The sequence below is a fragment of the Aspergillus uvarum genome (assembly GCF_003184745.1).
Source record: "Aspergillus uvarum CBS 121591 unplaced genomic scaffold BO82scaffold_22, whole genome shotgun sequence".
NCBI classification, from domain to species: domain Eukaryota; kingdom Fungi; phylum Ascomycota; class Eurotiomycetes; order Eurotiales; family Aspergillaceae; genus Aspergillus; species Aspergillus uvarum.
In genome coordinates, this window is record NW_020291319.1 from 322,260 (window position 1) to 343,712 (window position 21,453).

Here is a 21,453-nt window from a genome sequence, read left to right on the forward strand (position 1 = left end):
GGGCGTTGGTGTTTATGTTTTAGAAATGCTGGGGGCTGCGCCATTCGGGATATTGATGGATCGCAATTTTAACATGTGCGATTGACTGCGTTGATGTTGATGTCTTGATTGCAGATCTGTTATGTCTTGCATGTGAGGAGGAGTGGTTTTCGGCTCCACCGCTTCGGCAATTAATTTATTTCTCCGCCCTGATAGTTCCTTTTTTTTACTCTGTAAGTCCTTGTTGACCTTGATGTAGCACCGTAATTCCTGCAGATAACAGCTACGACTATGAGTACCTATATGTACTGCGCCTATTGGAGATAGCCTTGGCAGGGCGGGTCGGAGAATACCTAGTACAGATCCAATCCATTTGGTGCGTGCAGAGACTGGTCCTGATAGCCAATGGCGACAAAATCACTGACCATGACGGCAGATGCTGCTCTCCTGTAGGAGGGATTCTAATGCTTAGCATTAACTTTGCCTCATTAAGCTACATTGACAACGACATTCTAAGCCTATTTGTTACACCATCTGCCGGCGTATTCCAGGGTCGCATCCACATATAGGCAGCAGCAGCAGCAGCAGCAGCAGAAGTTGATAACTGCACCACTTACTAAGATCCAAACCCTGCGGTTCTGATCTGCACCAACCAACCCAGCATTGGCCACCAAACCAATGAAAACAATGTGCTATTAGCCATCCTGCGAGCTCGATTCTTTCAGTTGCGCTCGACAGGATGAACGCCACCGTAACCACCAGGCCTCGCCTCTTGAGCATGGGCTCGACGTACTCGGAATTCGACGAAGAAAGCAGCGGGAAAACATCACCACCATTACTTTCGCGTCACTCGCTCCGCCGCATCATCCGCATCTCCGCGCTGTTATCGCTTTTCATCTTCGTGCTATACATCCTAGGCAACCACTTCCGTGCCCAACCACCCAGCTCACTCTCAGGCTCTACCGACACCACCAAGGACGACGAGAAAGCTAACGCCGGCCATGACGACCCAGGATCCTCCGTCTATCCCCCGACCAACCCAACAGAACTCCACATCCACGACCCCAGCATCATCATCACGTATTCTCACCCCAAACCCCAGCCAGAGCCCCAAGCTGAAGACTTCAACCTGAACCCAAACCCAGCCGACCAAACCCGAACAGTACGTCCCGTGCCGACATACTATGCCTACGGCTCCGGCCCGCACATCCCCATCCACACCGCGCCCGCCCTCTCCGGCCCCTGGACCAAGATCGGCACCGTCCTCACCACGGACAGCGTCCTCCCCATCGGCGACCGAAAAGCGCCCTGGGCGCCCACGGTCGTTGCTCACAACGGCACGTACTACTGCTACTACGCGACCAGCCACAGCGGCTGCCGTCGCAGCGCCATCGGGGTCGCTACCTCGTCGGATCCGGGCCCCGGGGGATGGACTGATCACGGAGTGATCATCCGGTCAGGCGTAGGGACAGGGTCGGGGTTGTACCCGATGGATCGCGCGAATGCGATCGACGTGAGTGTTTTGATTACTTCTCTTCCACCGGAGGAGGAGGAACAAAAGAAAGAAAAAGAGGAAAAGGTGGACGACAAAACACATCCTCACCTCTTATTCTCCGGAGAAGAACACCACCAGATCGAAGAAGAGAGACAAGACCCCCACCCAACCCCTTCCCAGCCAGCCAGCTCCCAGCCAACAGAGAAAGGCTACCTGACCTTCGGCTCCTTCTGGACCGGGATCTGGCAAATCCCGCTCGCCCCCAACCTTCTGGGGAGTGACTACACGGGCAATCGCGAGGTGCGGCACCTCGCCCACGAGCCACGGGCGGTGCACCCGCCCAACCCCAAGTCGAACGGGATCTGCGGCGACCCCACGGGGATGCATCCCGTTGAGGGGCCATTTATCTCCTACCACGCGCCGTGGTATTATCTGTGGTTTAGTTGGGGGAAGTGCTGTGGGTTCAAGCCGGAGCGGTTGCCGCGAACGGGGATGGAGTATGTGTACCCTCTTTTCCTTCACTACCTTGCTCTTGGAGCTGTGGTGGGATACAACCTTTGAGGAAGTCCGCGTGTCGATTGCAGAGCTGTGCTAATCTGCTGGGCAATGTAGGTATAGCATCCGCGTCGGCCGCTCGAGAAGTCCACGCGGCCCGTTTGTGGATAAGCAAGGCCGAGACCTGGTGGAGGGCGGAGGGGAGGTGGTTTATGGGTCGAATGGGGAGGTTTATGCTCCTGGGGGACAGGGGGTCTTGGTTCATCGTCGCTACAACGACGACGATGATAATGATGATGTTCCCGAGGTGGAGGTGGAAGAGGATGTGCTTTATTATCATTATCGTGAGTGTTGCTCTAATCTTTTGCATGGTTGTGCTGAGGCTTGATGCTAACGTTCGTTGTGGTTGGCAGTGAATACCTCGGTGGGGTTTGAGTTTCATGTAAGGTTTTCTTTTCTTCTCTCTCTCGTGGTTCGATGTTTGTTATGTTAGGGCACGAATAGCTAACTTGAAGGTCGGTGGATAGGAAGCGCGGCTGGGCTATAACATCTTGAAATATGTGGATGGCTGGCCGGTCCCGGTATAGAAGATTTAGGTATTGTAGGGCATGTGATGGTAGCCTGGTGCTGCTTTTTTTGATACCTTAGCTTAGCTTGATAGAATGCCCTCTGGCGAGATAGACTCCAGCTCCTCTTCATATAATTTCTACATTCACAGTACTCCTTGATAGAGCTGAAAGACAAGTATACCTAGTATTATATGGCAGGTACCAAACCTACAATCACCCGTAGAGCAACCCGGCCTTGGAAGGAGTCCACCGTTGGGTGGGTGGCCCACAACCACATCCAGACCATACGGGGTGTTGCTGGGGAGCATGCGGTTGCAGACATCATCTTATGCGGATTCTGGGCTTGTCTTTGCGAACCTGCTTCCAGTGCGAGGTAGCGCCCGATGGATGTCTTTGTTGCCAATTGGTGTAGGCGTCTTGCATCAGTGATCATCGGACTTGATGAAGAACTGTGAATGGCAGCTGACGCTGATGATACCCTCCATGAGATCGGTGGAGGTCATTTAAAAAATCGCCACGGATCTGGCTGGGCCTTGCGCGCTGAAAATCCAAATCTTTCATCGCACATCATACCCTGTCGCTGAAAAGTCTTAATGATTGCTCAAAGCGTAGGGGATACGAGTGGACAACAAGCTCATATTAGCGATGGGTAAGTGACTTGGGATAAAGTACAGTGCCATCCTTAGCATCTTGTACAACTTACTAGGTAGGCCAGCTAGCCTACCGTTTGTGCTTGACACTATAGATAATGATAAGCTGAGAAAGATCTGGAGATCTCGGTAAGTAAGGTACGAAGTAAGGTGGATGATGCTGCATGCCAGGTGGACTCCAACGCAGTCATCAAGCTGATTGGCGGGTTTTGAATGTGAGATTGGACTGGTTTATGGGGAATCTGTAGGGATTGATGACTGTGCGACCAGGCCACGTGTGATTGATCTTATTTGATTGTGTTGCAATGGTACAGTACTGTGCATGTTTATTTGCGCCTGGGTTCTGCTGTTGTGGTTTGTAGCCTTGGGGCGCTTCTGCAGGCTCTGGGCTGCTTCAATCTCTAAAAACCCAAACTTCTACTAAAAGTAAGCATAATGTGAGAAGTGCAGGGGATTAGCATTGAAGAAGATTTTCAGTAACTTGGGCAGGTAACTTACTAACTTAGATGCTTAAAGCTTATCTAAACACTAAGAAGGAACATTGCTGCACAAGCCTGGCAGAGAACATACAGAGATATACTTAGAAGCCATTCCCAGAGGAGAAGAGAGAAAAAGTGAGTTAAGAAAAAAAAAAAAAAGCAAAGCAAAGCAAAGCAAAGATAAGCCCTTGTCTGACTGACACTCTACATGTGTTAGTTCTAATGGTGTGCCATTAATTACCTGAGTGGTTACTGTATGTATAGAACACTGATAGCCCAGTGTCGGGCCATGTGACTAAACGAGATCCCACCCGCTGATTGAACGGAGGCCGGAATTTCTTTTCAACAGCGAATCCACCTTCTTTCCTTTCCTTCCCTTTCATCCTGTTTCCACCATCCACCATCCACCACTGGGCACTGCATTATTTCCACTGCTTCCACTGCCCTCCACGGACCCTCTCCTTCCCCTCCATTCTAGTCTAAAAGTAACTTAATTTCTTGCTTCGGATTCGACCATATCACCACACACCTCTACCCTCCCTCCCTCCTTTCCTCCTACCTTACCTACACCGTACATATTTCGATCTTTCTCCGACAGGTTCCATTCTGAAATCCACCCAGAACCCACATCCACATCTTCTCCTCCAATTATCGTGCTACCTCGAGCTGCCACGAGACGTGCGCAGCTCACCGTCACGACGTCTTCCACAAAGCGCCGTAAGGTAGCAGAGCCTCGCAGACCAGGAACACTTCCGGGTTTGTCGTTCGCCTCGCAGGCCGGAAGACGTCACGGTCAACCTCCTAGCTCCGACCGCTCCTCCACCTCCAACTCTAACAACAACTCCTCCTCCTCCTCGGCCTTGCCTCATCGCCGCTCTTCGCCCACCTCCCCTTCCAACCGCAGCCAGAGTTCATCGTCCTCACCGCCGCCCCGCTACATTCCCGCCCATTTGCAGGACGAAGTCTTGGGAACCAGATCTCATTCCTCCGCTCCTCCCTCCCCGACCCCGGATTTCACTGGTAGTGCCGTCGACTACCCCTCGGCCGCCTGCGCTGGTTTGACTCTACACAGCGATCCCGCGACCGATATGTCGGGCTCGGACGAGCAGCTTCACGCTCGCGGAGCGTCAGACACTGAACAGAATGTGGTGATGGAGCAGGTTCCCACCTTGAAGGATCGTCAACCTCACCCCGACCAGCCGGATGCGATGGACACCTCTACATCGGGAGACGACAACTCAACTGGCAACGAGGACAGCTCCACTTCGGACAATGTATATCCCACTCCGTCCAGCATGTCTACCTATACGGCTTCCACCGAGACACGAGCCCACTCGAAAGCGGAGGCTTCCGTCGCATCCGCTGACCCTCCTTCCTTCGATGACCAGGTGGCGCAAGTGACCCGGTTCATGATGCAACCTATGCAGAGGAAGCAGAAAGGGTATGTGGTGTCCATGTCGTGGTTGAAGCGGGTGTTTGCGCGAAGCTCTACCCATGCAGACCAGGCGGACAAGAACGCTGCTGAAGGGGAGATTGGCCCGGTTGACAATTCGGATATTGTCCTGGTCACTGACCCCGCCAACACGGGCTTCAAGGACGAAAATGGAGAGCCGTTTGTCCCCCTGCGACCGGGCTTGCAGCTTGGCGAGGACTATGAGATCGTGCCCCAGGGAGGTTGGGACCTGCTCATGCAGTGGTACGGCCTTGCAGAGCAGTCCCCCGCCATAGTCCGCTACGCTCACAACACCGCACCCCCGGGCGACGGCGAGAACATTCAATACGAGATCAATCCTCCGATCTTCACGATTCTGAAGCTCACGAACCCGTCCGCCGGAACCACTCCCAAGTCACTGAAGGAAAGGAACATGCTCCCCGTGCGACATCTTGCCAGTAGGCACACAAGTTTCCAGAAATGGCTGAAGCAAGTCAAGAACCTTGCAAGAATCGAAATGTCGACCAAAGTCCGCGTCTGGAGAATTCTTGATGGTCTCGGAAGTGCCACCACCTCCGCTGCGGTCACTCCGGCTGCCTCTCGAACTGCCTCACCAGCGCCTTCCGCATCGACTGCGCCCCACGCTGGAGGCAGTCTTGTGCTCGATCTCAACACCTTTCTTTCCCTCTCCGAAGGTTCACAGCGGGAGTTGCTGGAAGATGCTACTGATCAAACTACCAATACTAAATACAACGGTCGCATGCCGTTGGATCTTGTCGGGCTGGGTGGCAGTGACATCGTTGTGCTCGAAGAGAGGCTTCCTGGGAAACAGGGAGACTGGGTATCTGAAGCTTCCAAGCAGACTCTGAACCGCCTTGGGGTGCCCACAGGGAACCTCAAGACGGAAGTGTCTACTAAGGTGAAGACCAACAGCCCTGCTACTAGTGGGCGCTCCTCTCCAGTCCTAGAGCCTGCGAGGGGAAGGCGCAAGGATGGCAAACCCCGTGGTAATACGGGTCTGAGTAACCTTGGCAATACATGCTACATGAACTCCGCCCTGCAGTGTGTTCGTAGCGTGGAGGAATTGACTTACTATTTCTTGAGTATGTATCTCGCGCTCGACGGGCGGGTCCCTTGTTAAGTATCTGTACTGACAGGTGGGTTCTAGACAACGTGTACAAGAAGGATCTCAATCCCAGCAACCCCTTGGCCCACAATGGTGATGTCGCTAAAGCCTATGCCAACCTGCTTCGCCAAATCTACGACGAGGCAGGCCAGTCATCTTTTGCACCCAGGCAACTGAAACAGACTATCGGCCGCTATGGTCCGGCATTCTCTGGTTACGGCCAGCAGGACTCACAGGAGTTCCTTCTGTTCCTTCTTGATGGTCTTCAGGAAGATCTGAACCGAATTCAGAAGAAGCCCTATATCGAAAAGCCAGACTCAACGGATGACATGGTCCACGACAAAGCGAAATTGAAAGAGTTTGCCGATAAATGCTGGGAGATTTACAAGGCCCGCAATGACTCCGTGATTACGGATCTATTTGCTGGCATGTACAAGTCTACCCTCGTCTGCCCTGCTTGTGACAAGGTCAGCATTATCTTCGACCCATTCAACAACCTCACCCTTCAGCTTCCGATTGAAAATCTCTGGGGCAAGGAGATCTTCTACTTCCCTCTGAACAAGAAACCGGTTATTGTGGATGTGGAGATCGACAAGCACGCCAGCATCAAGTCTCTCAAGGAGTTGGTCGCCAAGAAGATGGGCTCCGACCCTCAACGCCTGGTCATGTCTGAGATCTATAAGAACAAGTTCTACAAGATGTTTGACAATGCAAACTCTATCGCCGAATGTCAGATCAGCAATAACGACGATATTGCCATTTATGAGGTGGAGTCTGTTCCGACCAACTACAACCCAGACAAGCCCCAGAAGAGTTACTTCTCTTTCAACCGGTCAGAACATGAGGAGATTCCGAAGCTCGATTCCCCCAGGGCGGATCGACTGCTTGTGCCTATTTTCAACCGTTATGAGAAGCCAAGGTCGAATAACCCGAAAAACACCCTGCGGCCCCTCTTTGGTGTGCCTTCCTATGTGGTCATCAACAGGGAGGAGCTTGGTGACTACGATGCTATCTTCCGGAAAGTTCTCGCGCAAGTGGCTTCCATGACAACGCGCGATTTCCTGAACGAGGTCAACGACACGGAGTCCAATCAGGAAGACTCCGACACTGTTGTCATGAACGATGATGACGCAGAATCGGCTGATTCGAAGATCAAGACGTCTTCAGTCGATGGGGAAGATGGGATTGTTGATGTTTCGATGCGCGACGCAGAAGACACTCAAGAGGATGCTCCAGCTCGCTGTGAGGGTGGCATCCCTTCGAACCTTCGTAGCCTGTTTGAAATGAAGATCATCAAATCGAACGAGGTTGTCCCTCTCGGCTTTTCCTCGGTCGATGACCACAAGGAGTACCCCCGGATGTCTTTCAGAATCAAGACAAAGCCCGCTCCGAGGAAGCAGGAGGTATGTATCAATGATTCTGTCGCGTTTTCGTTAGTTTTAAGAAATCACTGACAAGCATCACAGACGGATGCTGCTTTGGAAACGGCCACTGAGAAATCCGATGAGGAAAGCTCGGGTAAACAAAGCCCAGACAGCGCTGCGGACGACTCTGACGTCTTTACCGATGTCAAACGCCCTGCGCCTGAACCTGTTAAGCCAGCCCCTCCCATGATCCGACCGGGCGAAGGCATCGTGGTAGACTGGACGGAGGATGCCTACGATGCTCTGTTTTCTGGCCACACAGAAAGAGACTCTCTCCGCGGTAGCCCGACCTGGACCAACGTTGAGAGGCACCCGGATCCGGAGCTGTCCAAGAAGCGCGCGCTCCGGCAGACCCGCAAGAAGAGAGGCGTCACTCTGTACGAGTGCTTGGATGAGTTTAACAAGGAAGAGATTCTTTCCGAGAATGACGCCTGGTACTGTCCTCGCTGTAAGGAGCATCGCCGGGCTAGCAAGAAGTTCGAGCTCTGGAAGACGCCTGACATCTTGGTCATGCATCTCAAGAGATTCAGTGCCAGTCGCGGTTTCCGAGATAAGCTTGATGTTCTGGTCGACTTCCCCGTGGAAGGTCTCGATATGAGCGGCCGGGTAGAGGCCCCGGAGGAAGGCAAGAGCCTTATCTACGATCTCTTTGCTGTAGACAACCACTATGGTGGGCTCGGAGGAGGTCACTACACGGCGTACGCCAAGAACTTCATGACCGGTCAATGGAACGAATACAATGGTAAGCCGCCGCGAGTGCTGTGGATTTGGTTGACTTTAGCTGACTAACGTCATCTAGATTCTTCTGTGTCGCGACCCCTCGACCCCCAGAGTGTGGTCACCCCATCGGCTTACCTCTTGTTCTACCGCCGTCGTTCCGATCGTCCCTTGGGTGGCAAGGTTCTTGAGGAGGTCACCGAGGCATCGACGCGTCCAGGAAGCGACGCAGACTCCCAGAGCGAGTCGCGCGGGCAGTCTCCGTCGGGGGAAGGTCGGCGTCTCGGCGGCTCCTCCCGCAATGGGTCGTCGAGCGCATTAGCCGGAGTCGGAGCAGCTCACCAATCGGGAGGTGGTGGTTTGCGAACTGGAACGCAAGCGAAGAGCGGGGATGAAGCCTCGCCGCCGGAATATTCCAACAGCCTCTCGTACGGCGAGCAGACCATGGGCCAAGCCAATCGACTGTCAGGTATGGATTTTGAAGACGAGGAGTTCGGACACGGACCGCAACCTAGCCCGTTCCGCCACGTGGATCCGCCCTCGTGGTCGTTCAGTCAAATCTCGGATGCTCACGGCCCTTCACAGATGACCGCAGCGCAACGGGGATCGATCTCTGATGATGATTTGCTCGACGACGATGACAGTAACAAGGCCGTTGGGGGCGGTGACGTCAGCGACACCGACCTCCGGATGGCGGCTCTCACTGACAGTCCCGGAGGGGGGTTGGGCTTCCCTGGCACGCCCATGGAGGAGACGTCCTTCCAGGAGCTGCACCCATTCGGTGGTGATGGAGACGACGACGACGATGACGATCTGCCGGTGGTGGAATTGCAAGTGAACGACGAAGACCGAGTTCTGCCCTAATCTCATGGCGAGATGATTTTCTTTGTCATTTTTTTTTGGAAACGTGAAACGAATGATACACGGTGTTCTCTATACAGCGCCAGGGTCGGGTGATTGTTAATTTTGGGCCCTTGTGGGGATTTATATGATATCATGGTACGACGTGGATGATTTCTTATGGTTGCATTCGACTCCTGATGGACTGGATCGGGCCCACCGAGAAGGGATCATGGCTTCGTCAGGTCTGGCAAGGATGGGGGTGGCGAAGGTATGGGGACTGCATTGCATTTACGGGGATGGATGGCTGAGAGGCGTCCCTGCATTATATTTGTGGAATGTTTGGGGCAACTGCGGATGGTTGCCTGACTAAAAGCTTGTTCGTGAATGGAGAGTGATGGTCGAGCAGCAGTTGCTGCATCTAGTTGCATTGATTGTTGCACCGCGTAGAGAGTAGAGGTGTACAGTACACGGTATGCTGAAGGTGTCACAATACGCTGTGGGTGCGTAAGTAATGGGTAGATTGCCAAGATTGGCTTGGAAGGGTATCACGGTAAAGTAATTCCAGATTATCTTGCCGATACAAATTCACGTTTCGCAGTCTAGGTGAACTTGTGTTCTCTGTGATCGATCGACATCAACAGAGCCTCAAGTGATCCGCGCGATACGAGTCCCAGTCAGCTGGGTAAGGTCGGGGGGGGGGGCGTTAATGGGGGCTACTATAGATAGCAGTGGAGATATCCTTTGTGGAACGATACGATGACCCGAGGAAGTCGAAGTGAACAAAGGAGGCAGCACCCACACTGAACGGGCCTGGTGATAAAGAAGATACTGAGTGGTTCATGGCCAGACAGTTGTCTAGGTACCAGGAGGAGGTAGTAGCTACCACATACCCAGTCAGGTACGAGTACGCCAGCCACCGTGCCTGTAGGATCCAGAGTACTTGGACAAAGAGCATATCACCCGATCAGGAAGGCACGGGACTCGTTCACTCACTCGCTCACTTCCTTGCCTGTTCCATTCTCTTTTCTTACCTTGGTCATCTTCTCTGTCCGGGACAACCTACTCGGATCTTCATCTGGGATTGCAGCCATCCTGTCGTCGGCCTGCTGCTCTGCTTTCCGCTCATCCATCCATCCTATCTCGTCTTATCCAGACAGACTACCGATGAGACTATTTCACACGACGAGCACCACACCAACAACCAAAGAAAGAATGAAAAGCAACCACGAAATGCCTCTCGCAGCACCTCCACCTCCGTCAGCATCGTTGTCATCTTCATCCCCTCCTCGTCCTCTCCGATTCCCTCACAACCGCAACAATAAAAGCACAAACACGCCTATGCCTACCTCCCCAACAACCAGAACCACAACCACAGCAGAGCAGATCTATACAGTGATGACCACGACCTCGACTACAGCCCCGACCACGACCCCAACCCCAAGCCACAATCATCGCCCATTCCACCACCCCAAGCGAACCACCACGCACTACCACCACCACCAGCACCACCACCACCACACGCCCCACCCCATCACCATTCCCCCGCGCCACCGCGAACTCTCCCTGACGGATAGCGAAATCAGCATCCTGGATCTAGGGCCCAGCCTGCTTGTCCTGGGCGAGGAAGCCGAGGGTGAGGGTGACGGCGACGCGAACCCTAGGGGTGATTTTCGGGATCTCCCCGGTTTGCGGGGGGTGTATGCTTTTGAATCGGATCGACGTCCTGATTGGGGTTATGCATGGGGTAAGGGGGAGGGAGAGGGGGCTCGGATGGAAAGAGATACGCTGGTTTTGAGGGATTCTGGGCGGGAATGGAAGGGGAAGGGGAGGATGGATTCTGTGGATGCTGCTGCTGCTGCTGAGAGGGAATGGGGGGATGAGGAGGATGGGGAAGCGGGATTGGGGACGCATGCTCATCCTCTATTTTCTGCTCGTTCGGATGGGGGGGAGGGTGGTGTTGGCGCTGTCGAGCCGGTGCAGTGTTGGTCTGCGGTTGCTAAGCCTAGGGGAGTTGGGCTTAGGCTTGGGCTTATTGGGTTGCATCGGGGTGGGGGTTTGGAGAGTGGTGTATAGATGGGGTTTGCGGTGTGAGTGATCCTGGGCTTAGATGGTGAAGATGAACTGAGGAGGTTAGTTTTATAGATGCTGAGCGGTCGTGCTGGCTGGATACGAGTGTATGATGTATGAGAGAGTGAGTGGAATCGACAGCGGTATACTATCCGGTTCACTCTATCATAACTCACACTGCTGATTTGATCAATTAATCATAGTCATATCAGCTTTGTGAGCTATGAGTTCTTCCAGAATCCGGTTTACCTTGCAGCTCTCGTGAGCGGAGGAATGACTAATAACGAGATGCTATAAGTATAAGCACCCTCCTGCTCTCCATTCCAGTTCAAAACTTGCTTCTTCTCACTTAGACACCGTACTACGCCTTTCAAGAATCCGCTCGACTGGACACCCCTCGAAATGCCTCGCGACGCCAACTTCCTCAGTCCACGCGAGCTGCTGGTCAACGATGGGTTCGTTTGCCAGCTGGCTTCCTTTCGCAAACTGGGGGATCTCTGCATCCGGAATGAGAAGCTGCCCACTTCTGACGACAGCCTGATGCAACAAGCCGGCTTTGAATATAAAGCCTATCGCGTGGTGGTATGTATGTCCTTTCTGAGACATTTCAATTTACATACTTTCAGTGTATCTAGACAAAGGCCCTCCCCTCCTGGCTAACCGCTTGTCAGCTTGCGTCGTACCTGCAGCCGATCCCTATTCAATTCCAGACGGTATTTGTCCTCTCCGTCCGCTGCCCCTCATTCACTACTAACGGAAGACAGGTCCAGCAAGTCGCCAATAGCCTCAATGTACGCAGCGCCGCTGTTCAAGGAGGGCCAGCTCCGCTTTAGACGGGGTTTCCATTTGACGGGCAAAACTGACAAACTCACCTTGATGATAGGAACAGTACAACTATACCGACACGGTGTGCAGCACCGCCTTGAAACTTTGTTCTGCCGCGCCGGACGATTACGGTACGTCGGTTTTGTGTCTCCGCCCCGGGGGCAAAAGAGACGTTGACAGCTTACCACGCTGGGACAATCAGACCAGATATTCCAGGATATGGACGCATTGAGACAGGACCCGGACAATGACAGCCTTCGGGACAGGGTCCAGGCAGAGATCAACGACCGAAAGTATCGGACCGACATCCTTAAAGACCAGGCGGACGCCTGGAGCTCGAGTCTCAGAGCTTGCAGCCTGGAGGCGGAGGATTGTGAGACCCAGGTGCATCAGCTGGCTGCGCCTTTCCAGGGAACGGCCTTGGCTGACATCTTGAAGGATGAAATATCCGATCCCGAGGACCTCCAGATGGACCTTGATGCGCTGGATTGGACCAGGGTAGGTTTCGATCCCGACAGGTGGGCTGCTGCTGCAGTGGCTGGCTGACTGCTTATGATTGTTGACTTCCCTATCAGAATCTGCTTGAGGGGTTTGCCATGATCGATGACTTGCAGGATTCTCTGCAGGAGGTGCAGAAGATGGCGGGTATGTTCTCTCCTGGTTGGCGTTCGTTGCATGTCCTGCGGGCATTTAATCGTTTTGTTGACGGGATAGCAGGCGCTGCAGACCTAATTGCAGACGATATAGCCGTGCTGCTGAAGTACGTCGAGGATCACCTGGATCCCGACGATGACCCTCTCGATGGCCTGGTAGAAGCGACCCTTCTGCGGAAATGGAAGAACCTGGAGAACGACGGTATGTCACGGTCCCGATGTACCGAATCTGTTTCCTGTGTGTGAAGAAGACTCCCAGGTGCTGATTTGAATTGCCCAGTCAATGATTTCCTGGATGCATACAAACAGTAAGGATCATTGGATAGGCCTTTAAAGTGGTTTAGACACATGTGATACCGTTTGTAACCAAGAATCTGGATTTGATTCACCGAGAACGGGATGCAACGGCAGTGAGACGACCACAAAAAATCATAATGAGAAGACCGGCCGGTAGAATGCGTCCCAGTGTAGCTCCAACTTTTCCAATGAACTCAAATCAAGGTCTTGGGGTTTTTCCAGAGTGAGCTTCCAGAGTGTAAATGGCGGAGGTTGCGCGTGCTCGTGGTCATCGTACGTGGCTCTCTCCACGTCGCGGAGCCAAGCGCCCGACTCGTCAACCTCGTAGACATAGCGGTTCTGTCGGAGCTTGCTGACAAAATGCCAGACCTTGGTCTCCTTCGTGTCGGGGTTATACCCGAGATCCGAATAGGTCCCGGAGGTTTCGATGCGGAACCGTACAAACGCGCGGCCATCGTGCACCGCGTCGGGCAGAGGTTTCACCCCGATCAGGCGAGGCTCTAGGCCGTTCAGACGGTAGTGGAATCCTCCTGTGAAGGGGTATGCGTAGTTCTCCGGGCCGGGGTCGTAGTTGGCGCCTGGCATGGGCAGTAGCGTGAACGTGGCACTATGCCCTTGCTCACTGCTCTTTAGGCCGGCGATCACCGTCGCGGGGAAATTGGATGCTAACTACGAAGTGTGTTCTCGTCAGTTTTACTCGGATAGCCACTGAATAATCTCATGGGCCGGGCTCATACCTCATCAGAAAATGTGGTAGGAGTGGTCGCTGAATCGAAGACACGGATTAGCGGCGACCCTTGAACGTGATTTGAAAGCAGTGGAACTGGATTCTACCCACGCGTGTATCCAGTTGCGTATTGATTATCGACATCCTGCATCGCGCCTTGCAGATCTGCAATGCAGGCGGTTATATCGCCCACAGACATCTGTGAGTCCAGGATGACCGCGGGTTCCTTCAGAGTGTAGAAGCGACAGGCATCGACCGCATATTGCAACTGAATGGCGAGCGTGGTCCGCAGCTGGAGGTATCGATCATAGAACTTCGCTTCGGCCTGCGCGTAGGCATCCTTCTCCTCCTCGTAGTGGGCAAGCAATTCGTCGATAGCCTCGATGTCGCGGTCGGCTTGGAGCACCATGAGGGTGGCCTGGACATATTCCTGACCTTGCTTGACAGCCTCGGCCTGGGCCTGGGCCAATGCGCGGCCGTGAACCGCATGCTTGCGCAGGGCCAAGCGATACTCACTGGCTCCATCAATCGCGGGATCATGTTGCGAGGTGGCCCATTCCATCTGTTGGTCCGAGTCCAACTGCCACTCATCCCACGCGGCCAGACTCATGATCAAGCTGGCGTCTGCATCCGTCCCATCGCCGCCGGAGACATCGCCGCCCAAGGTCGGAAGGTCAATCTCGTCGTGATCTCCCAGACGGTCAATCTTGCCCACGGCACTGACGACATCGGCAATGTGGGGATACAGCTTTCCCAATGCTTTGGTATATTTCCACAACCCATTGAAGGCTTTGGCGCCGAGGATGACATCTTCCGCCGCCCCTGCGGTCTTTTCGGCCTCCTCCACGTCGTCGACTATTTTCTCGACCGCGCCGGGGTCGCCCGATCCCTTCCCGATGGCATAGATTCCGGCCGCAAATTCTAAGGCGCCGCGCACGCACGCACGCACACATGTCAGTTCGAATATGGTCCCGTGACCGGGGGGGGGGGGGGGGGTTCAATAGGAAGGATCAGGGAAGCCACCCACGAAAGATGGCACCAAGGATGGTGCAGATTGCCAGGAAGGTCTGCCTCCTTATCCAATTCTCGAGACCGGTTTCGAACTTCTCGTGTGCATGTCTCAAGTCTTCTTCGTCATCACGGAGCAGGTTGTCGCAGGCGTCGACGGTAGCTGCTGCCGCCTGATATTTATCCAAGGCCTGCGCCTGTAGCTGGAGTCTGGTTGACTGTGCGTGCTGCACGGTTTCCAAAAGGGTTTCCCCTGCCCTCTTGGCGTCATCGACTCGGTCTTCGGCGGCCTGAAAGTCCTGATACTGGCCCTGGAAATACTCGGCGGCCTGGCGCTGGGTCTCCAGCGTGACGACATAGTCTTTGAAGGTGAGGGTCGGAGCATAGTAGGAGTCGGGCCCGGTCATGGCATGGGCCGCCAATTGCTGGCCCAGGGACACGGCCTGGGCCTGGGACAGCGCATGCGAGCCCGCGGTGGTCGCCGACTTGGCCACAAACGCGCAGATCGAGATGGCGACGGCCGGGGATGACCAGCAGACCGCGAGGGCGACGCGCAGTTCCGTGTCCAGGAAGGCTTGGTAGGCCGGGGTCCGATCGTCCCCGTGCCGGTCGCGGTACGAGACCTCCAGCGTGCCCTCGTCGAACTTGATCTCCGCTTGCAGGTGGCCGGAATCCACTCCCAGGTCCAGCTCCGTGCGCTGCTCGCCCTCGATCGAAACGCTGATCGGCTGATCGAGCACGGCGGCGTAAACCACCATGACGCACTTTTTGGCTCCCCGCGTGGACATCTTGAGATGCACGGGCTGGTCCGCGGTGATCACCCGGGCATTGATTTCGAGGTCCGTCAATTCGTCGGCCGACATTTGGATCTCCGGCTCCGTCAATGCCAGGATGTCGGTGTATATTTCACAGTAGCCGGGGAGCTGCTGCAGGATGGGGGTTCCATCCAGAAAGATCGAACGGTAGGTCGGTCCCTGCAACGCGAAGGAGGACTTTGTTTTAGAGCCGTCTTGGAAGAGTGAAAAGCAATTCATACCATTGCATTGTCTTCGTCCTTGGACTCATGGTTTGGGATGTCGTCCACCGGCTTCGTCTGGCTGAATTTCTGCCATTGTGCGGGCGTGCTGGGCTGTGTGTGGGTAGACATGCTGCTTCAATTGGATGAGAATGAGAATTGTCTAGATTGAATTGGCGGAAAGCATTTGCTTTTGTATATCGGAGAGGATTGGTCAACGTGAATTAACGCGGGTGATGTTGTTTGTGTTTTGAAGGTCTCCCTGGCAGGCTACATCATCCTGCTGCTGGAAGGTTACACTGCATGCAGTGCGCGATTTGTTTCCCTGCTTTGAACAGACACACCCCACAACACCATGTCACAATTCACATTATATGTACAGTACATCTTATCCGTGACGTGAAAATAACCATATCGGGCATTTGCAGCCAGCCGATCGACCCAATGCTGCAACCCAGCCTTGCTGTACGCTTCCACGGCATGGCTCGCAGCTGTACGCCAAACCTGGCACATGCAACTCAGAACCAGACGGCTACAGTGCAGTCGACGCGGGGCTGACAATAAATAACCAGTTCTCTCGAAGTAATGACCGTGTCGCATCCTCTGCATCTCAATCAACGACTCCTCAACCTGCCTCATTCTTCATATTCGCATTCATACCTGCTAGATACGCCCGGCCCAAGATGTCCACAGCCGGCGACGACGAAACAAGATGGTACCCCATCGGACAGACGGTGGAGACCCCTTCGCGCGCTGCTCGACGTGCCGTGAAGGATGGTGGTGACGACGATGATGCTGATGATGGGGCCACCTTCGCTTTTGCCGACGAGGACATGGGCAAATTGAACCGATATCTCCATGGTGGAAGAGTCTTACCCCTCGATAAAGACAGTTTCTGCCAGAAGGTCGGCATCTTGGACCAGAGCAAGATCACCGACCACATCTGGACCCAGATTGATGATTTGATCGGTACTTACAAGGAGGCAAGTTGAGTCTTCATGAGTTCATGTAGCAACATATAGCTGATTCGCCACTGACCAGGCTCCAGATCCACAAGGACTGCACCGATTTCCTTGGTGATGACAGCTCCGAAACACACAGACAGTGGACGAAAGCGGATGGCGATGACAGCGCCTTCGATGCCCTCTGCACCTTTGATAAGATGAACACGCTTGCGTCGCAGATTTACGGCTATGCAGACAACGCCGGGGCGGATGACAGCTCGTATTATTTGTTCATGTTTGACCAGTGCACGAAGTACAATGATGATGACGCAACTGACCAGCAGAGGGAGGCGGCCAGGAAAGCCATTCTTGATGCCACGGAGGATTTGCTGAGTGATATCGAGCCAATGCAGCTCCACGCTCAGAAGGTCTCGGATGCCCTGAATGATTTTGAAAAGGCCTGTGACAAGAGAGAGGGCGCGCTCAGTGACTCTGAAACTAGCATGACCTCCATTCTTAACCAGGATCTGGGAGACATCGACGACTTGCAGGACAAAATCAATTCGCAGCTGGCGGATATTGCGGCCGACCAGAAAATCATCGACGCGGGTCAGTCCAGAGACCCAACCAGTCTTAACTGTTTGCTCGGGTGTTGACTTGAATGTTTTCTAGACCGCTATGATCAACAAATGACCGCGGCATACGTTTGGATGTAGGTTTGCTCATTCACGCACCAGGTAGCACCCTGTGCGCCCTCCGCCCTCCCCCAACTAACCTGTCGGTCATAGCCCTATCATCGGGACAATTGCCGGCCCCATCGTATTTGCGGAAAGACAGGCGGACATCGAGAAATACGAGAAGAAGATCGCAGCCCTAAAGGACCTGATCAGCTCCGAGCAGGACACGATTGCATTGCATCAGCAACTGCAAGGCCATGTCACAGCCATGTCGGTAAGCTCCACCATCGCCGGGATTGCCTGACACCAATTACGATCCCGGGACTAAACATCAGATATGTTTTAGAAACAATGTCAGGACCTGAAGGCACTCATCGGGCCGGCTAGAGAGACGGCCGAGAAGCTGAAAGGTGGCTGGGACTTGATGGGAGCTGAGATCCAAAAGGTCCACGATACCGCGGAGAAGTTTGAGACCAAAATCCCCGGCGTCGACTTTGCTGATCTCCAGCTCCAATCGATTGTGCGGGAGTGGAAAAAGCTCTACAAGGGTGGTATGAATCCTTTTTCCCCTTTACCCTACTTATGCTCCACATCCAGTTATGTTCTTTGCTAATGCGATGATCCAATCCTCAGCCAGGGAGTATATCAAAACGGCGCCGGTCCTACCGAGGACTGATGTCATGTCCATTGATGACTACCATGACCAGATTAAGGACTTGATCAATTGAGCCGGCACCTGGACACGGCATGATGCCTTAGGTTGGGATGGAAACAACAAGGTAACGAGCCGTGGAAGGTAGTAGTGGAACTGTTAGTCAAATAGCATGTGAATTTGTCTTCTTCGACCATGATGTACGGGATGCATAGTAGTACTTTGACTGCGCGTCTACATCTAAATAGATAGCAGTTTATGAACTTGCGTGTATAAACTTTATCTATCGAATAGTCAACTTTTGTATCATTTATTAGCATAGATAAAAGCCATAACTCCATACCCCAAACGCCCACGAACCCAGCAAACAACCCTCTTACCTCAACGCCAACCGTCAGAACAAGCCCTCCCTACCCAAATCAGTCTCCCGATCATCACGGCCTTGTACTCACGAAGACCCAGTCCAGCGATTGAAAATCGTCACGAAAAAAGAGGACCAGTAATCTGAAAGAACCACCGTAGCTGCGGCCGCTGTCTTTTCTAGACTCGGCGAGAGAAGCCCCCGTTAGTTTTTGAAGACAGCATTTTTCAAGTCCCGGTTTTCCTTTTGGGGGCTTTTTTCAGAGTGATGTCTGAGGGAATGAATGCAGTCTCACCTTCCGCATCATGGGAAATGACTAGGCCGATGATCATGCTGAGGAAGAAGCCGTTGACGACGAGCACGAGAAACCCTATGATGATCCTGGTTCCGGAGCAAGGGGCATATTCCTGGATTCGGGGTTAGATTTGAGGAGTTTGGTGTGTCCAGTTATAGTAGGGGGAAGAAACTCACGTTTGCGGTTTAGGGTCCCTGTAAATGGGTTGTAGGTGGCTGGCTTAGGCTTGCGTATGCGTTTGAAGGCGGCGGTGGTGGTGGTGATGGGCTTGAAGGAGAGTCCGGGTTGGGCTGCTGTGAGCCGGCGGAGACGTCTGGGTTTCTGGATGGGGGTGGTGGACGTGGCTGGGTTGGTGAAGCTGGCTGGATCCTTGTTGGTTTGGTCATTGTTGTTGTTTTTTTCGACGTCGTCATCTTTGTTGTCGTATCTAGGTGAGAACTCGTCGAGCTCGTAAACTACGCTGTCGGATACGTCGATGGTGATGTAGGCCGGTGGTGGGATGGTTGTTGATGATGAAGGGTGGTCTTGAGGGTTTTGGTATAGCGGTGGATGAGACGCTTCGGGGCCCATGATTGTAGATGGGATACTCTTGGTTTTCTCTGTGTAACCCTTGTGTGTAAAGAGTAAGTCAGAAGAACAGGGGAATACCGAGGCAAGATCAGTGTGGAAATACTTGTATATCTGAATCTGCAGCCGGTGGTTTCTGATCAAGTGACTATGTGACTTCATTATTATCATCACCGTCGGTTTCTTGTGGTGTAGAGATGATGTAAATTGGTTTTAATCTGTAGAAAGCATACAGTAAAAGTTCCAGCTGCTGGAGCTTAAAGCAGAGTGTAGTACTTCTTGATACTGGCAGAACCTTCATCATCTGTAGAGTTCAATGCTGGTATAGACTTCCTATAAAGCTTTATCCAGCAATAGCTACATTTTGAGTACCTCGCTCGTAGAATATGAACTCGACTATAAGTAAGAAACTATGCTTCAGGTGGAATTACCCTTGTCGGAGTGATAGAGAGGGTAAAAAGACATGCAGATTACCGTTCTTCCCTTCCGAAACATTCCCGAGCACTATCAGGGCACAGATCCCGCCGAGCATGATCACCATGACTAGTCCAACGATGATGAGGGCGAGGATGGCACATCGTACTGTGTTCGTGGGTGAGACTTGTGGAGGGAACTGAGGGGGGATATGGCAGTGGAAAAGACTCACGACGTGTGCGTTCCAGGGCGGTACTGGTGGGATTGAATGAGATCTTGGATGTAGCAGCAGTGACGAGCTGGCGGAGACGTTTTGCTTTCGAGACGGTGACGGTGGACTGCGGTGGATTGTAGTCGGGCTGAGTCTTGTTCTGGTGTGGGAATGCTTCGAGGTCGTAGGCCTCTTCGCTACCAGGTGAGTCGATGGTGATATACGCGGGTGGGGGGATGGTTGTTGGTGAATGGTGGTTTTGAGGACGTTGGTATAGTGGTGTTATGGGCATCATCTTCGTCGATGCTCTTGGTCTTTTGTATAAGCTCCTTTCAGATGTGAGAAGCGGATGACACTCAGGGGTCCGTGTGGAAATACTTATACTTATATAGCACTGGGGCTGGTCGAGTGACCAAGTGACTTCATCATTATCACCACCCTCCGTTTCTTCTGTAAGGGACGATTTGAATCATCTTCAACCGTGGCAAGGATGTAATGGAACTTTGAGTAAAATGCATCTCGATCCTGGATGATTTTGATCTTCTGCAACAAAGTCCCATCTATCTTCAAGTCCTACTCCAGATTCCATTCCAACCTCCTCTGAACCACTACATCCTCTCCTTCTCGCTATAATTTCACTTACCTGAAGTGAGAAATTATGTCTTCACCAAGCTCCAGCTCCAGCTTCTCTTCCTCTTCCTCTTCGTCTTCATCTTCATTCCCACCACCAGAAACCCACGAGATGAACTACATCGTCATCCCTATCGCAGGAGACCAAGACTCCTCCCCCTCAACCGCCCCACGAGTCGTCGCAACACAAACGCTCAGTCCGGAGGGTACGAGCACCCACAGCACTCATATCAACATCTTAGATATGCCCCGCTCAAAGCTCGAGCCTCACTAACCCCGTAATCCACAGCCCCAACAGCCCCCCACCCCAGACGCCTCAAGCACGTCGACATCGATGAGCACCTGCTCAGAACCAACGAGGCCATCGTCCGCAACCAGCACTGGATCCTGTTCGGTCAGATCGGCCTCATGATTCTGATTATCGTGACCACGCTGGTCGTTGCGCAGCAGCTGGAGGGGGTGCATTGCACGCCTTGATTTCTGGACGGGAGTTGTGTAAGTAGGAGGAAGATGGGAGGATCTTGACTTGGGTGTTGGGGGGGAGGGTATGGTTTGTTTGGGTTTGCTGCGGTTTGCTGCGGTTCAGCGACTATACTATACTATACATCGGTTCTTGGTGATTTGGGTTGCTTGCTGGTTTGATTTGGGGTTGAATGGGTTTAGGGTGATATATGGGAGTGGGGGTTCTATATAGCTTGTCTTTCTACAGGGATGTATGATGTCCGAACGAAGAGTGAAGCTCTTCACTGCATTATTGAGGATTTGATTCGATTAATACATATTGTGGAACATGTGTGCCTATGAGTTTGTTGATTTGAATATCTTCCGAGATGACTCGCATTATCAGCAAGGATGTTCCAGCGTCATACACTTCACACTTGGGTGTATGCGTTTTACTTCA

At 53.1% G+C, this 21,453-nt stretch overlaps 8 protein-coding genes across 8 annotated transcripts; 5 read left to right on the plus strand and 3 right to left on the minus strand.

Moving 5' to 3' along the window:
* The first annotated feature begins 433 nt into the window (after positions 1-433).
* Positions 434-9,635, plus strand: BO82DRAFT_431728 (putative ubiquitin-specific protease UBP12). Its single transcript, XM_025640733.1, has 6 exons — positions 434-1,971; positions 2,087-2,313; positions 4,289-6,202; positions 6,268-7,628; positions 7,692-8,391; positions 8,449-9,635. Exons 1-6 carry the CDS (start codon positions 719-721, stop codon positions 9,228-9,230), a joined length of 6,237 nt encoding a protein of 2,078 aa, XP_025492713.1. The 5' UTR covers positions 434-718; the 3' UTR covers positions 9,231-9,635.
* Positions 9,636-9,963: 328 nt separating this feature from the next.
* BO82DRAFT_413746 (uncharacterized protein) lies at positions 9,964-11,491 on the plus strand. Its single transcript, XM_025639897.1, has one exon. The coding sequence runs from the start codon at positions 10,374-10,376 to the stop codon at positions 11,280-11,282; it is 909 nt and encodes a 302-aa protein (XP_025492714.1). The 5' UTR covers positions 9,964-10,373; the 3' UTR covers positions 11,283-11,491.
* A 54-nt stretch (positions 11,492-11,545) lies between these two features.
* BO82DRAFT_63122 (uncharacterized protein) lies at positions 11,546-13,092 on the plus strand. Its single transcript, XM_025641409.1, has 7 exons — positions 11,546-11,858; positions 11,948-11,989; positions 12,041-12,067; positions 12,166-12,232; positions 12,304-12,599; positions 12,677-12,746; positions 12,819-13,092. Exons 1-7 carry the CDS (start codon positions 11,679-11,681, stop codon positions 12,998-13,000), a joined length of 864 nt encoding a protein of 287 aa, XP_025492715.1. The 5' UTR covers positions 11,546-11,678; the 3' UTR covers positions 13,001-13,092.
* On the minus strand, positions 12,988-15,933 carry BO82DRAFT_413772 (uncharacterized protein; the record flags this gene model as incomplete). Its single annotated transcript, XM_025639898.1, has 5 exons — positions 12,988-13,720; positions 13,789-13,817; positions 13,890-14,699; positions 14,806-15,760; positions 15,823-15,933. The coding sequence occupies 5 exons, from the start codon at positions 15,931-15,933 to the stop codon at positions 13,184-13,186; spliced, it is 2,442 nt and encodes an 813-aa protein (XP_025492716.1). The 3' UTR covers positions 12,988-13,183.
* A 551-nt stretch (positions 15,934-16,484) lies between these two features.
* BO82DRAFT_333956 (uncharacterized protein) lies at positions 16,485-18,150 on the plus strand (the record flags this gene model as incomplete). Its single annotated transcript, XM_025633242.1, has 6 exons — positions 16,485-16,788; positions 16,824-17,354; positions 17,418-17,457; positions 17,534-17,696; positions 17,769-17,973; positions 18,056-18,150. The coding sequence occupies 6 exons, from the start codon at positions 16,485-16,487 to the stop codon at positions 18,148-18,150; spliced, it is 1,338 nt and encodes a 445-aa protein (XP_025492717.1).
* Positions 18,151-18,738: 588 nt separating this feature from the next.
* Positions 18,739-19,300, minus strand: BO82DRAFT_401503 (uncharacterized protein; the record flags this gene model as incomplete). The annotated part of the gene is made up of 2 exons (XM_025639264.1): positions 18,739-18,842; positions 18,907-19,300. 2 exons carry the CDS (start codon positions 19,298-19,300, stop codon positions 18,739-18,741), a joined length of 498 nt encoding a protein of 165 aa, XP_025492718.1.
* Positions 19,301-19,724: 424 nt separating this feature from the next.
* BO82DRAFT_431732 (uncharacterized protein) lies at positions 19,725-20,217 on the minus strand (the record flags this gene model as incomplete). Its single annotated transcript, XM_025640734.1, has 2 exons — positions 19,725-19,879; positions 19,944-20,217. 2 exons carry the CDS (start codon positions 20,215-20,217, stop codon positions 19,725-19,727), a joined length of 429 nt encoding a protein of 142 aa, XP_025492719.1.
* Positions 20,218-20,580: 363 nt separating this feature from the next.
* Positions 20,581-21,029, plus strand: BO82DRAFT_401505 (uncharacterized protein; the record flags this gene model as incomplete). The annotated part of the gene is made up of 2 exons (XM_025639265.1): positions 20,581-20,758; positions 20,842-21,029. 2 exons carry the CDS (start codon positions 20,581-20,583, stop codon positions 21,027-21,029), a joined length of 366 nt encoding a protein of 121 aa, XP_025492720.1.
* Positions 21,030-21,453: the final 424 nt, after the last annotated feature.